Source organism: Lepus europaeus, chromosome 4, assembly GCF_033115175.1.
Source record: "Lepus europaeus isolate LE1 chromosome 4, mLepTim1.pri, whole genome shotgun sequence".
In the NCBI taxonomy this organism is placed as follows: domain Eukaryota; kingdom Metazoa; phylum Chordata; class Mammalia; order Lagomorpha; family Leporidae; genus Lepus; species Lepus europaeus.
This window is the reverse complement of record NC_084830.1, coordinates 129150121-129164549: the sequence shown is the minus strand read 5'-3', so window position 1 is coordinate 129164549 and position 14429 is coordinate 129150121. Positions and strand designations below refer to the sequence as shown.

Here is a 14429-nt window from a genome sequence, read left to right as displayed (position 1 = left end):
GGAGCCCGGAGCGATGGGTGCTTGGCCCAGCCGTTACAGTGCCTGTGTCCCCCCAGGACAGCACCACGGTTTCATTCCTGGCTCTAGCTCACCTCCCTTTGATGCAGGTGCTGGGAGGCAGCACTGACGGTCCAAGAAACTGAGTTCCTGCCACCCACACGTTCCCAGGGCCCAGCTTCGGTCTGGCCCAGTCTCACCCAATGCCAAGCATTTGGGAAGTGAACTAATGGATGGCTGCTCACCTTCTCTGTCTGTCTCTGTATCTTGGCCTTTCAAATAAACACAGAACAGAAAGAAGGGCCAGATGGCTAACTCTAACTAGCCCTCTCTCTGCCAGGGGCGCACACAGGAAGGCAGAAATCTATGGTATTCTGTTACTGCAGCCTGAACCGGTCAAGACAGGGCCTCTGTCTCAAAGAGTCACAACTTGGACCCCAAATAAACGGTCACGCAAGCCGCGAGGCCTCTGCCATCAGCCCAGCCCACCCCTCAGCCTCAGTCCCACCGCAGCTCACAAGCTCTAACCTCCCGAGCTCCGTCTCAGGTCACTTCAAGCTCTTCCTCACCCGGGGCCTTGCTCCTCTTGTTCTTCCTGCCCCCGTGTCCCATGGCTGACTGCCTAGCTCTCCACTCACTGTCAGCTCACGGGGTGAGTGTATGTAAATACGTGGGTCCCTTGTGCCTTCCGAGTCTCTCACGACTTCACTTCCTCACCACAGTTTTTAAGGACATGACTCCTTTCTTCACCTGGTTATGATTTGTCTGCATAATTACAATCACAAGCCCACAGGCACAGGAACCACCCCCTTCTCTTGTTAGCACCTGGGGTTCAGCGAGCAGTTCTGGCCAAGGTCAAGAAGTTCGAGTGAGAGTGAGGGTGTTCTGTGCAGGAACAGTGCAGAGATTAAGAGTCTGGGCTCTGAGGTCGGAGTGCTGGGGTTTGAAGCAACTCAGCCCCCCCCCCCCCCCCCCACTAATAGTTCGACTCAACCTGTGCGTGCCTCCATTGCTCACCTGTACCTGCTTTAAACAGTGCTGTGAGGCTTTCAAGCAATGGTGCACAGGAAGCACCCAGCCCGTGTCTGACATGACATAAAAGCTCTGTACATTTCTTCTAACTGCAGAAGCACTGGTAGCTTTTTCTAGCATAGCTACTGTCCCCAAGGCCACCTGCAGGGGCCAGAACAGCTCTCACCTCAATGTGAAGCTGGTACCACTCCTGGGCCCTCCTGTTCAGGCCCACCGTGGTCACCAGCCAGCCATCTGGGGTCACTCGGAAAGCGGAGCCGGTGTTCCCCTTGGTGATTCGGAACAAGTACGGGGGGCCGTTCTCTGGGGAGTCGGGGTCACTCAGGATCAGTTCCAAGACTTTGCTGCCAATGGGGGCGTTCTCCTGCAACACAGAGCGACAGGACACCCAAGTGTCCAGTGAATCTTGGTGTTTCCTCTGGCATCTTTCCCGATCCTCTACCATGGATAAATCCTCAACCTCTCACTGCTCCCAGGCTGTGCCTGAATCACCAGCTAGCATTCACTCATCCTGCCGGCCTTTAAGCCAGGTGTCAACTTTTCAACCTTAGGCCATGAGCTCCCCATGGCCAGAACAGGGTCTTAGACACAAGACCATTGCGGCTGGCAGAAATATGAGGCTAAAGGCCCAGCCCGTTATCCTGCAGAGAGATGGGTTGCTCAAGGGATACAGGATACAGGAGATACAGGAGAGAATTTTGTCATTTTCAGCATCAGTGGACACCTGTAAGTTGTGCCTGCTCCCAGGACCATTACAGTAGAAGAAGTATGATGAGCAAATTTAAAAATGACTAGGAATTCAGCTGAGAAAAATCAGCCCCTGAGTGCCACTCCAGCCTTCCTTCTCTCACAGGGGAATCCAATTTGCTCTAACAGCGTTTGTCAGCCCTCCTTCTAGCATCACAATCTCACCTACAAATGCAATCTCATGGGCAGAACCTGATGACTGCCGATGAAACAGACATTCTTTCCTCCAGAGCCCTGTTTTCATTCACTCATGGAGTGGGTATATCCTAAGAGAGATGAGCTCCTCCTGAGAGGAGATGGACTACGATAAGTTTAAGTCTGTTACAAAAATCCGTTTCCTGGGGCTGGTGCTGTGGCGCAGCGTGTTAACGCCCTGGCCTGAAGTGCCAGCATCCCATATGGATGCTCATAATAGTCCAGGCTGCTCCTCTTCTGATCCAGCTCACGCTATGGCCTGGGAAAGCAGTACAAGACAGCCCAAGTCCATGGACCCCTGCACCCACGTGGGAGACCCAGAAGAAGCTCCTGGCTCCTGGCTTCGGATTGGCGCAACTCTAGCCATTGCGGCCATCTGGGGAGTGAACCAGCAGATGGAAGACCTCTCTCTCTCTCTGCCACTCCTCTCTCTCTGTAACTCTGACTTTCAAATAAATAAATAAATCTTTAAAAAAAAGGAAAAAATAAAATAAAAATCTATTTCCTGTGCCAGTTCTTGGTTTAAGGGTGAGTTTGTAATCCAACCCTTACCATTAGAGAAATCTACCAGGTGGAGCTCCTGAGAAGTCTTTTCGGATAAAAACATCCTTCAAAGGGAGTCCCTTCTAATTTCCCTTTGAAGATGCTTAGGCAAGGGAGTAGGATGCTGCAGCTGCAGCAGCCATCTTGTAACCAGGAGGGAGAAGGTGAGGGAATTTCAAAGAATTTAAGCTAATGCCAAAATACTAAATAACCAATGCCAAAATCGAATTTTTCACCATCGGACCTCTTAGTATGTGAAATAATAAGTCCTTATTAATTAATGAACTTTTAGTCAACCAACCTGTTATTTCCAGCCAAAGCATCCTAACTCATATCCATATCACATAAAAAAGGCCAAAGCGGAACAACCCTGGGTGACACAAACAGGTCCTAGGACTATTCCCTATTGTGAGCCTCACACGAGACAACGGGCAGGAAGTCCCTAACACAGAACCTGATCATTTCTAATCCCATAATCCACAATTCCCTCCAGCAGTGGGTTGTCTTCTGGGCTATCGGCAGCAAGGTCACAGGCCTTATTTGGGTGGACTGATACCACTGAGGAGCGCCTCCTTCCTCTGGGAGGCAAACAGAGAACAGGCTCAGAGCCTTTGCAGGCCAGAGCTTACCTGGACAGTGGTGCTGTAGTTGAGCTGGAAGAACCTGGGCGGGTTGTCATTGACATCAACCACTTGGATGGCGACGTCTGTGTCCTCATGCAGAGGGGGCTGCCCGCTGTCTGTGGCTCGGAGCCTCAGGGAGTAGCTAGGGGTCTGTCAGAGATGCCCAGTGGAGAGTTAGCCATGAGCCCCCTTATTTCTGCCCCCTGACTCACTGCTAAGGTTTTCAGAAAAACAAGATGGAGACACCTGCCTGTGCCCACCCCCATGGCTCATGCCCAGCATGTCAGGGCTCAGGTGCTGAAGCAAGGCAGAGAGAGGTGGATTTCCATCTCCACCACTCACCAGCTCTGAGACTGGGAGTGAAGAAGCTCCTGCGGGGATGACATCAGCACCCACTTCCTTAGGTTATTTTGAGGATCAAACAGCACTTAGCAACCTGCCTGGCAGGAGCAGGCACCATTAAAGAGCAATTGCTCCTGTGATGACCTGATGAGCCCCGGCAATTGTGTGAGGCGATCGGAACTCCTCAGAGAAGCCGAAGGGTCACCTAGTCCCTCTTCTGGCCCTGGCCTCAGGGTCCATGGAGGCCCCACAGAGAGAAAGTGGGAGACGTTCCAGGCAAGTGTCAGGTAGAGTGGCCTTCAGCAGGCCCACCTCTCTGCTCTGATGAGCTCAGACTGGGCCCCCTCCTACAAGATTCACCTGTTCCCAGTCCAGCACTTTGGCCACCTGTAGCTCCCCCTTCTTGGGATGGATGGTGAAGTGCCCGAGCTGGTTCCCTCCCACGAGACTATAGGTGATGGCACTGTTTAGGGGTCCATCTTCATCAGTTGCTGACACCTGCGGTGGGGAAAGGTAGTTGTGAGTGGAGGTCAAGAGGGACCAGCCAAGAATCTTGGGTCTAGGAGTGTAAGCCAAGAGTATGGCCCTGACCCAGAGATGCTGTTGGGCTGGCAGTCCCTGGCCCATGGTCTTTCCTGCCAAAGGAGTCTCTTCACTTACACCCTAGTACAGATGCGGTTCATTCATTCATTCCTCACTCACTCAGACTGACCGGCTGCTAGGGCCCCGGGGGTGGGGGCTGGGGGGACGGGAAAGAAATGTTCCTGGATGAAACTGCCTGCAGAAAGTTGAACGTCTAATGTACAGGTCATTGTAAACCAAGCACAGGGTGAGGAGGCCCGTGAGAGCACAGAGAACAGTGACACACTCCACCGGGTAAGGAGCACTTCTGGGAGTGGAGACGACCTCCAGGCAGGGCAGACAGTGAGAGTCCAGCAGCGGGAAAGCCCAGAAGGTAGCGGGGGAAAGGCACATGTGTCTGTGCGGCTGCATACAGGGCGCACGTCAGGGGACGTGGCATGGAGGGCGGGGGGTCACAGAGGCAGGGGCACAGTGGCCGTGGGCATGCCGAGGCAGCTTTCACCCACGCAAGCGGCGAGCGACTGCATACTCAAAAGCAACGGGTATGGCCCGATGTCCCCTCAGCCCCTGGCTTTGGAGCCCCTGGAGGGCCTCTGGGGGCTACCTCTCGCCTATCCCACACCCATTCTATCGGCACGGATTTTACCAAATGGCTCCGAGACATTCTATCACAACAGACAGCCGGCTGAGCAGCTGTGACTCAGAGCCAAGTTCACAGTGTAACTGATACACGAAGCCACGCTCACGGATGACAGGGTGGAAGGCGAGACAAGAACCCACGCCCGAGGCCACGCCCCCCGAGCCACGCCGCGGATCCTTACTGTGAGGACGACGGCCCCCACCACGGCACTCTCCAGCACCCTCGTGCCGTACAGCTCCTGCCGGAATCGGGGCCGGTGCTCGTTGACATCTGTGACGTTGACCAGGATAGTGGTCATGTCACTGAGGGAGGCAGAGCCCTTCCGGCTGCACTCGATGGACAGGAAGTACTTGGGGCTTGTCTCAAAATCCAGGCTCTGGTTGACATACAGGATCCCTGAAGAAGCGAGAAGCAACGGGAACAGTGAGGCAGCAGGAGCCACAAAGGCGGGGACACGGATTCACCTTCCCCCTGTCCCTTGTCATCTTTCAAGTCCGTTTCTCCACAAACTCCACCCTGGCGCGTGGGAATCCCAGGCTCCCCAAGACGCGCGTGCGCGGGAGTGGGGCTGGCGCATGCGCGCTGCTCACCAGTGCGCGCATCCAGGCGGAAGCGTCCCTGCTCGTTGCCGCTGACCATGCGGTAGCCGCTCTTCTCAGCGCCCGGGCGGGTGAGTGGGGCCAAGTGCAGCACCTCCGTGCCCGGCGGCGCGTCCTCGGGCACCCGCACGCCGTGCTCCGGGCTCAGGAACACGGGCAGGTAGTCCTCGAGGCCCACCACGGAGACCGTGACGGTGCCCAGCGTGGAGAGCGGTATGGGGGTGCCCAGGTCCGAGGCGCGGACCGTGAGCTCCAGCACTGCCTGGGGCCTCACCCGCAGAGGCTTCTCCAGGCGGATCACACCCGTGGTGGCGTCGATGGAAAAGTGGCCTTCGGCGGAGTCCGTCAGGGAGTAAACCACCTGCGCGTTGGAGCCTGTGGGGAGACCAAGGCCGCGATTCTGGCTGGGGGCGATGCCAGCAGCTGCGCGGGTGCAGCCGGAGCGAGAATCGCCCAAGCAGGGGCTCTGAGCCTAGACTAGCGGGTCAGAGGCGCAAGGAAAGATTCTTGGGGCCAGGCTGTGGTCCCGTCTTCAAACCTCTCAGAACTATCTGAACATGTTATGTGGGGATAAGGTTCCCCTGTCAGCTTGGAAATGTAAATTGTGCAAGATAACCGACCCCCACCCCCATACGGAGGTCCTTGGTTGTGCCAGAAGAGTTGTGTGTCTGGATTGGGGTGTTGGCTTTGTGGATCTGTGTGTGGGATAATACGGCATAGAGCTGCACACAAACACGTGCTAAACACAAATACACAAACCCGAGTGCATATAAAAGCTGCTCAAGTCCCAGTGAGGTTTGCAGCCCGGTTACTGGACTGCACTGTGTGAGGTGTTGTGCTGGGGGAAGCTGGATGAGTATACTTCATCATGGTTATCGCAGCCTCCTTTGAGTGCATTATCATGTCTCCATAAAAAGGTAGCATGGAAAGCTGTTAGTAAGCCATAAATGGGCTGTGTCTCTCCCACTTGGCTCAGATTCTGTTTTCTTGGGCTGTGTGCCAGATGAAGCAGCTGGCTCACAGAGGGGCCACAGTGCATGAAAAAAATCTACATTTAAGGGTCATCCATGAGATCCTCCCCTTGTCGGATGAACACAGGCTTTGAGCCTAAGCGTGTCTCATCTCACACACGTGGGGACACAGGTCCCTGTGGTGGGGAGGTGGCAGGGATAATCTATGCAATGCACATACTGTGCAACTCCCATGAATGCATTATTACGGAGAGACCATTGTTTTTCCAGGGAGCAGAGATGGTGGAGTCAGGCCTGGAATATTTGAGTTGAAATAATGATTGTGATGTGCTGATGAGAAACTGGTACAAGGTGAGAGGATGTTTCCCAGAAGGAAGGTGGAATTGGGACCGCGTGACTGAAGAAAGTAGGGCTCTTCCCCTTGGAGAGGGAGGCCTGGGGCTGGGGCAGGTGGTCGCCCGTTCCTAGTGCCAGAAACTGTCACAGACAGGAGGCTGGCAGAGCTGCGTGACTGCGGAGGGCAGGATGGGGATGGGCAGGTGTCAGCTCTAGAGCAGTAGCACTGGATAAACCCACGAGGAAGCGGCTCCCTAGGGAGGAGGGAGCTTCCCGTGCCTGGAGTGTGCAGGCAGTGTCCGACTGCACCCCCTCAGGGCCTTGCTGACATTAAGGAGTAGAGGAAACAGCTTGTGGGGAATTCCAGCTCTGAAGTAGTCTTCATCTGTCCTTTCAAACCCAGTGCTACACTCAACAGAGTCTGTCTGCCCGCACCTGTCAGGCCACACACACACACACACACACACACTTCCCAGGTCCAGCTACCATACTTCTGCACTCATTGTCTGCCTTCCCTGGAATCCTGCTACCACACCTGCTGCCCGCCACGCCCCCTAGTCTCTCACCTCCTTCAACACCAAGTTCAAGCTCACTTTCTCTAGGAAGTCTTAAATTCACTCTGCTGGTATCAACCGAAGGTGGCCTTGATCTCACTTTTGTCATCATTGTTATTCGCCTGTGTTGATCTGGTTACTTGGGCCTTCAGGACATTTTGTATCCTGCCTGAATTATAATATTTTACTCTGGGAAACTGGGCTATATATATTTCACTTCATGATGGTGGAAGCTATAACTGGTACAATATGCAATAAATATTCCTGGATGAGTCCAATTTCCCTTGCAAATTTTAGAAGGGATACAAGCCCAATGAAAATAATGTCATGAGAATTAAAATATGAAATACTGAAAGTGGGTCAACTTCACTGTGACAAAATTGATGAAGGAATTTAATAGGTCTAATGAGGAAGTCCCTTTCTTGTGCTACATTAATCAGATTTGGACAGTTCAGACTGGTGTATTTCTGCTGAAATGTTTGTGTTAAGAATGCCTTTAGGGGCCGGCACCTCGGCTCACTAGGCTAATCTTCCACCTATGGCGCCGGCACACTGGGTTCTAGTCCCGGTCAGGGTGTCGGATTCTGTCCCGGTTGCTCCTCTTCCAGTCCAGCTCTCTGCTGTGGCCCGGGAGTGCAGTGGAGGATGGCCCAGGTCTTTGGGCCCTGCACCTGCATGGGAGACCAGGAGGAAGCTCCTGGCTTCGGATCAGCGCAGCGCACCGGCCACAATGCACCAGCCATAGCGGCCATTTGGGGGGTGAACCAACGGAAAAAAGGAAGACCTTTCTCTCTCTCTCTCTCTCTCACTGTCTTACTCTGCCTGTCCAAAAAAAAAAAAAAAAAGAAAGAAAAAAAAAAGAAGAAGAAAAAGAATGCCTTTAGGGAGCAATGACAATATCGAAAGGTCTCTGGGTCTAAGTGACAGGGAAGAAGCATGAGGCTGAAATGCCCTGTACCTGCCTCAAAACACTGCTAACATCTTTTATCACCTAGCACCTAAGCAGCAACTTGTAACAGGCATTTTCCACTTTTAAGTGTCCACAGACTCAACCAGGAGCTGCACTCCTTGCCAGTCCCAGAGACAGAGCCATTCCCTCACCCTAGGCCACCCAGGGAGCCTGTGGCAGAACAGGAACAGTGGTCTCCAATCTTTCTCAGACTCACCTTGGTCAGGATCGCGGGCAAATACAACAGCCACAGGGGTCTTAACTGTGGTGTTGTCGAAGACAGCCACAGAGCAATGGCTTGGAAAGAACCGTGGGGCGTTGTCATTCACATCTTCCACGTGGAGGGTCACGTCTGCCTGGCACGATCGGCCACCGCCATCTGTCGCCTTGGCAACAAGGCTGTATATATCCTTCCTCTCACGGTCCAGGCCTGTGAATGTGGTCAGCTCCCCTGGCCAGAAAAATGACAGAAGCTGAGCTTTCTCTGGGGTGCATTACCGGAGCACCTGCAGAAGACCACCTTAACCACACAGAGTTTCGTCACAGTGAAAAGCGGTACTATGCAACAAAGTTAGGAAAGAAGTCCTGCCTGTACCCTCTCACACCCACCCACCTCCTTAATTCTTTCAGACATGCTCCACGACCACCTCGCTGTTAGTAAGATGGCACAGTCTTATCTATGGCGTGATCTATACCCTGACACCATCCTAGACTCTATCCCCACCCCCATTGCTGGAAGCCAGGGGGCCATGTGGCCTAACCACCAGTATCAGCCCCACCCCCATCCTAATGGGATTTGCTGCTCCTACTTCCCTGCCTGCCCCCACCCCCGCAAAATTTTAAAAGGACCTGTTCCTGAACACGTGGCGCACTCTCGCGTGTCCTCTCTCTTTCTCTCCCTCTCCCTTTCTGTCTTCTGACCTCTGTCTCTCTCTCTCTTACTCTCTCCTTCCCCCTCTTTTCCTTCTTTGCCCCTTCCCTCCAGTCTGTCAGGTTTCCCCCCAATAAACTCTTTCCCTTACTCTGGTGTTAGGTGTGTTTTGTGGCGGCATAATAGTCACCAATGTAGGATAGTCAGCAAGCTACAAATACAACATTTTAAACGGCCCATTAGGAAATTAGGAAATTTCTAACAACATTTGAGAAGTGTTTATCCCTTGGCCTGTAATTTCACCTCTAGGAATACACACACACATGTGTGTATGTATCTCCTATAAAATAGTGACCCTAGGGGCCAGCACTGTGGCATAGCAGGTAAAGCTTCCGCCTGCAGTGCTGGCATCCCATATGGGTGCTGGTTCAAGTCCTGGCTGCTCTCCTTCCGACCCAACTCTCTGCTGTGGCCTGGGAAAGCAGCAGAAGATGGCCAAAGTCCTTGGATCCCTGCACCCACATGGGAGACCTGGAAGAAGCTCCTGGCTCCTGGCTTCAGATTGGTGTAGCTCAGCCATCGCAACCATCTGGGGAGTGAACTAGTAGATGGAAGACTCTCTCTTACTCTCTCTCTCTTTGCCTTAGCCTCTCTGTAACTCTGCCTTTCAAATAAAATAAATAAATCTTAAAAAAAATAGTGACCCCAAAGGAAAAAAAATATGTAAGGATATTACCTGCAGCATTGTTTATAGTAGCAGCATATTTAAATCATCCTGTTTGTCTTCCAAAAAGGGCACATAGTTGCATATATTGTAATTTAGCTATACATTAAAGTATTGTGCAACCAAACATGGATTAGGATGGAGCTTCATGTACTGCTTTGCTCAGTAAAGAAAGAAGCAAGTTAAAAATAATATTATGTTTTTATGAAATAATTATATAGAGATTGGGGATACATGGAAACAAGTCTGATAGGCGGCACTTGGAGCCCTTATCTTTGGGGGAGGGGTTTAGTAATTCATTCCATATTCAAAAAACCTCCAGGTTTTGTTTATGTGGTGTTGTGTTTCTTTTGAAGTCTTCAGTATCATCCTGCAGCTGAGCAAACAGCGGCAGAGATAAAGTGACCCACCCAAGTCACCCAGCACGCCCATGCCAGGGCGAGGATCTACCCAGACACCACTCTCCTCCCTACTCAGGAATCTCCAGGTCATCCTTTGTGCTCCAAGCCAAGTGTTGGCAGCTGGACCTTGTGACCTGGGTCTTCTGGGCTGCCCATCTCCAACCCTCCCTTCTGGCGGCAGGACAGGAATCCCACCTGGGTGAACTGCTCTTCCAAAGCAAACACCCTTATGCTGTCCTCACCATAGACTCTCCCAGCCCCACCTCTCCTGCCTTCACGGCCTTGCCTATGGGGCTCTCTACTTCCCACTCTGCTTTGACCCTGGCTACACTGACAGTGGCAGCCACAATGACCAAGCTGTGCTTGGGTGCCACACCTAGGCGAGGCTCCCATGTGTTTTAGCACGCATGCACCTCTAACAGTCCCAGGAGGTTCCTCCCCAGTTTGCAGCACAGGTGTCTGGAGATTACATCCTCAGCCGTGACACTCATCTGCCCCACTCCCTCCATGTCTCTCAAGGTGGGATTTGGCCCTCCCTTCCCTGAGGACCTCATCTTTACCCTTTCCCTCCCTTCTCTGAGTCCCAGTTTCTGGTCCTCAGAGGTGCACACTCTCCCAAAACAAGATCCTGATATAAACTCTTCTTCCTTGAATGCCCTTCCCTATGACTTCCTTACCCCTTGGCTCAGCTGCTCACATAAAATGACATTTTCTCAGCAAATTTTACTTAACCCCACTCCCAAGCCTGAGTCAAGTTCACCTGTCAAATATCTCCTTAGCATCTTACATTTCTTTTTAGGATACTTCAAACCACTGAGCCAATGACTGGCTTTCCCTCTAGATTATAAAAGACCTAATCTTATCTGTTTATTGATTATGTGCTCAGCACCTTATGCAGTGCTTGGCACATGGTGACAGTATATGCTTGCTCAAAATATGTGTGCTGATGGATGGGTCCATGATAGAGGGATGGATGGATAGATGGATGGATAAGTGTATTCCTGCTTCTTCAAGGAGCCTGCTGTGACACTGGGCACTTGGTATTCAGTAAATAAGGTCTTGGTCTGATCCTGCAGCTCAAGAAACTCACCTGTATGGGGATCCAGCTTGAATTCATTTGCCCCAGGACCATGCAGAGAATACGTGATCTGAGCATTGGTGTCAGTGTCCAAGTCTGTGGCAGAAACTTTCAGAATGAAGTGCCCTGGGGAGGCATCTTCCCGGACTCTGCCGGTGTAGAGAAGCTGGAGATGGAGAGACAAGGAGAGGGGGATTTATTGTGGGAGTTACATACAGATCCAGAGAGGACAAAGTGTGTCATCATAGATCCTAAAAAGACGCTTTCTGTGCATACTGCTAGCCCAGACTTTATTTTCCTACTGTGCTTCTGTATGAACACAGTAGAGAAGAGTAAAGAAGCACATACGTATTTATGTGTGTTGCAAGCTATGTATATGTATGCATGTTTACAAATATGAATTATGTATGTATATGAATGCATCAGTAAGTATTTTGAATGACAAATTCATATTTGCACGTGGGTGGGTACATGGGTGAATATAGTAGGTAGTAGATATATGCTTATGTGTATATAGGTACATATTGCCTTGTATAAAGGGATATAGATCTTTTGTGTGTGTGTGTATATATATATATATACATACATATAAACAAGGCTGGATTGTACATAAATTTGAGACGTTACAAAATTAAAATGTTAATAGATTATCTGCAAACTTTAATGCACATCACCCCAAGGTCAAAAATTAATTATATATTTGTTAAAGATATGTTTAAAAGCAAGACTCTGATAACAATTGTTGGATTATACCCTCTGGGAGCACAGTTCCTCTCCTGATAAGTGCCCACAAGCATACACACACCCTGCTCGACATTTATCACTGTGAGTTTAGGGCTAAATCACATGAGGTCCTTAGGGAAGTTTCCTTTCCAAATGTGACTGCCCTGTGTGCATGTTTGTATGTGTGTAGTCTGAAGGAGGGTACCTGCATGCACCTGCACTAGCTAGGCACATGTAAGGGCACGCACATATGGGAGTGGGAATGGGAGCAGGGGCATCTCTGTGGATGTGTGTGATTATCAGGAGCCCTGCTAACAAGCTGAGCAGCACAGGACATTTGCTCATTGGGCATGACGGTGTGTTTGGAGAATGTATACGTTAGGTTACTTCCAGATACTTTTTTTTTTAGATTTACTTATTTTTTGAAAGGCAGAGTTACGCAGAGGCAGAGAGAGAGAGAGAGAGGGAGAGAGAGAACGAGAGAAAAGATAGAGGTACTCCATCCACTGGTTCACTCCCCAAATGGCCACAATGGCCAGAGCTGAGCCGACTCAAAGCCAGGAGCCAGGAGCTTCTTCCAGGTCTCCCATGTGGGTGCAGGGGCCCAAAGACTTGGGTCATCTTCCACCACATTCTCAGGCCATGGCAGAGAGCTGGATTGGAAATGGAGCAGCTAGGTCTCGAACTGGCACCCATATGGAATCCGGCACCACAGGCGGTGGCCTTACCCACTCACAGCGCAGGTCCCCAGATATATTCTACAGCGAAGTGTATCTTTGTTGGGGACTGCAGGGGGAGATATGTGGACTGTGATTCCTGAGGAGTTTGGTATATCCCTTTTAGGTGCCCAGGAATTACTTACAACTGTCCGTGTCCCGGGGCACTGGTCTGAGACAAGCAAGGGCAGACAAGGTCAATGATGGCCACCCTCAAAGATGGTCTCCTGAGTCTTCCTTTTTCCTGCCCCTCACTCTACCTTGCTTACCTCCACTCCCCAGCTCGCACCTGTGAGCACTGTGGGCTGTTGTCATTGATGTCAAGGACAAAAATCTCCACGGGGACGGAAGCCTGGAACTTGCCATCAGACGCTGTGATTCTCAACAAGTACTTGGCCTGGTGCTCACGGTCCAGGATCTTCTTTGAGGAAATTCTCCATTCATCCCCAACTTGGCTGATGCCAAACTGGCCCAGGGGGTCTCCCTCTAAAAGATAGGGTAGGGCCTTCAGAAGTCAAGCAACAGGCATGAACCAGGCTTTGTGTCACAGGTGGCCGCCTCCCTGACACTTTTTAAAGGATTGCTGGGAAAGGCAAAAATGCCCTTCCTTCACTTGGGACCCACATGTCTATAGTGAATTGGCTTTCTGATGTTACGTCTGCTGACTTCAGAGACCTCCCCTTAAGTGAATTTATCACTCTGAGAAGCACTGCTCCCAAACATGAGGTTGAGAAACAGGTTTCTTACTTTCTGTGTCCTGGTAGGCACTGGGGGAAGTTAAAAGGAAACAAATTTCAACTCCATACAGAAAACTTCTGATATCTGTAACTGTACCACAGTGGAGGAAGGATGGACACCACCAAACTGTCTGAGGATCTATTCTATATTAAGGACAACAGATTAAGCATAGGGTCAATAGAACACTGTGCTTACTTGTAAGTCATCTTTACTTGACACAATCACAGGTAAGCATGTGGGAAGATGGACTTCTCATTCTGAAATTTCTCATTTCCAAGATTCCAGAGTTCCAGAATTAAGCCAGACTAGTATCTAATGATATATTAACATTTATTATTCTGTTATTCTTAGGTTTTAAGACTTTTGTGATACTACAAGGTAAGACTATTTTTCTGTAACTCTATATCAAACAACTCTCATCCTGTTTATCTCTAGGTGTCTCTGATTCTGGATTGAAACTTCAGACTCATTAATTCTCCACTGGACAACTGTGATAGCAGAAGGAGCCATGTTAATGGGATTGGGATAGCATGGCACCAGGGATGGGATGGAACAGACACTGGAAGAAACTGTTGTGGCCACTGGGTGGCTGGTTTATCCATTAGAGAGTAGTGTAGTTTCAGTTTTGTGAGAGATGTTCACTGAGAAAGCAGGGTTATAGGGCATGGTTTTAGTCGCAGCCTGCAAAGAAGCTCAGGATGTGAGCTTGGTTGGGTTTCTCTCCCTAGCTGGAGCTTGGTTTTCCCATGTGGTGAATGTGAGCAGTAGGCTGGAATCATATCTAAAGAGGTGCTGTCACTCAAACACTGAGAGTGATGATCCTCTGAGAGTCCTGAGATTAACTGGGAAGGATTTTGTCATCCACAGTTTGCCCTGGACAGGACACTACTCTATAAAGACAGTCACCTAACAGAATTGCTGTGGATCACACAACTGTTGGTGCCTTCTGCATCCTCTAGAAGATGAGATAATAGTTGGGGTAAGACCCTTCTGTTCCATCCATCCCACATAAAATAACTTATGGGGGGTTTTCAGAGCTTTTTCCAGTTACTTCTTACCAGCTCCTGT

At 50.6% G+C, this 14429-nt stretch overlaps 1 protein-coding gene across 1 annotated transcript in view; it reads right to left on the bottom strand.

Annotated features, from left to right (window-relative positions):
- Positions 1 to 14429, bottom strand: part of FAT2 (FAT atypical cadherin 2) — a 59353-nt gene that overhangs the window by 19036 nt on the left and 25888 nt on the right. The window contains exons 10-17 of the mRNA XM_062188807.1: positions 12913 to 13109; positions 11197 to 11350; positions 8328 to 8561; positions 5292 to 5675; positions 4883 to 5097; positions 3840 to 3977; positions 3144 to 3287; positions 1196 to 1393 (exon numbers count right to left, since the gene is read on the bottom strand). Of these exons, the coding sequence (XP_062044791.1) occupies positions 1196 to 1393; positions 3144 to 3287; positions 3840 to 3977; positions 4883 to 5097; positions 5292 to 5675; positions 8328 to 8561; positions 11197 to 11350; positions 12913 to 13109 (1664 nt within the window). The remainder of the gene's footprint in view (positions 1 to 1195; positions 1394 to 3143; positions 3288 to 3839; positions 3978 to 4882; positions 5098 to 5291; positions 5676 to 8327; positions 8562 to 11196; positions 11351 to 12912; positions 13110 to 14429) is intronic.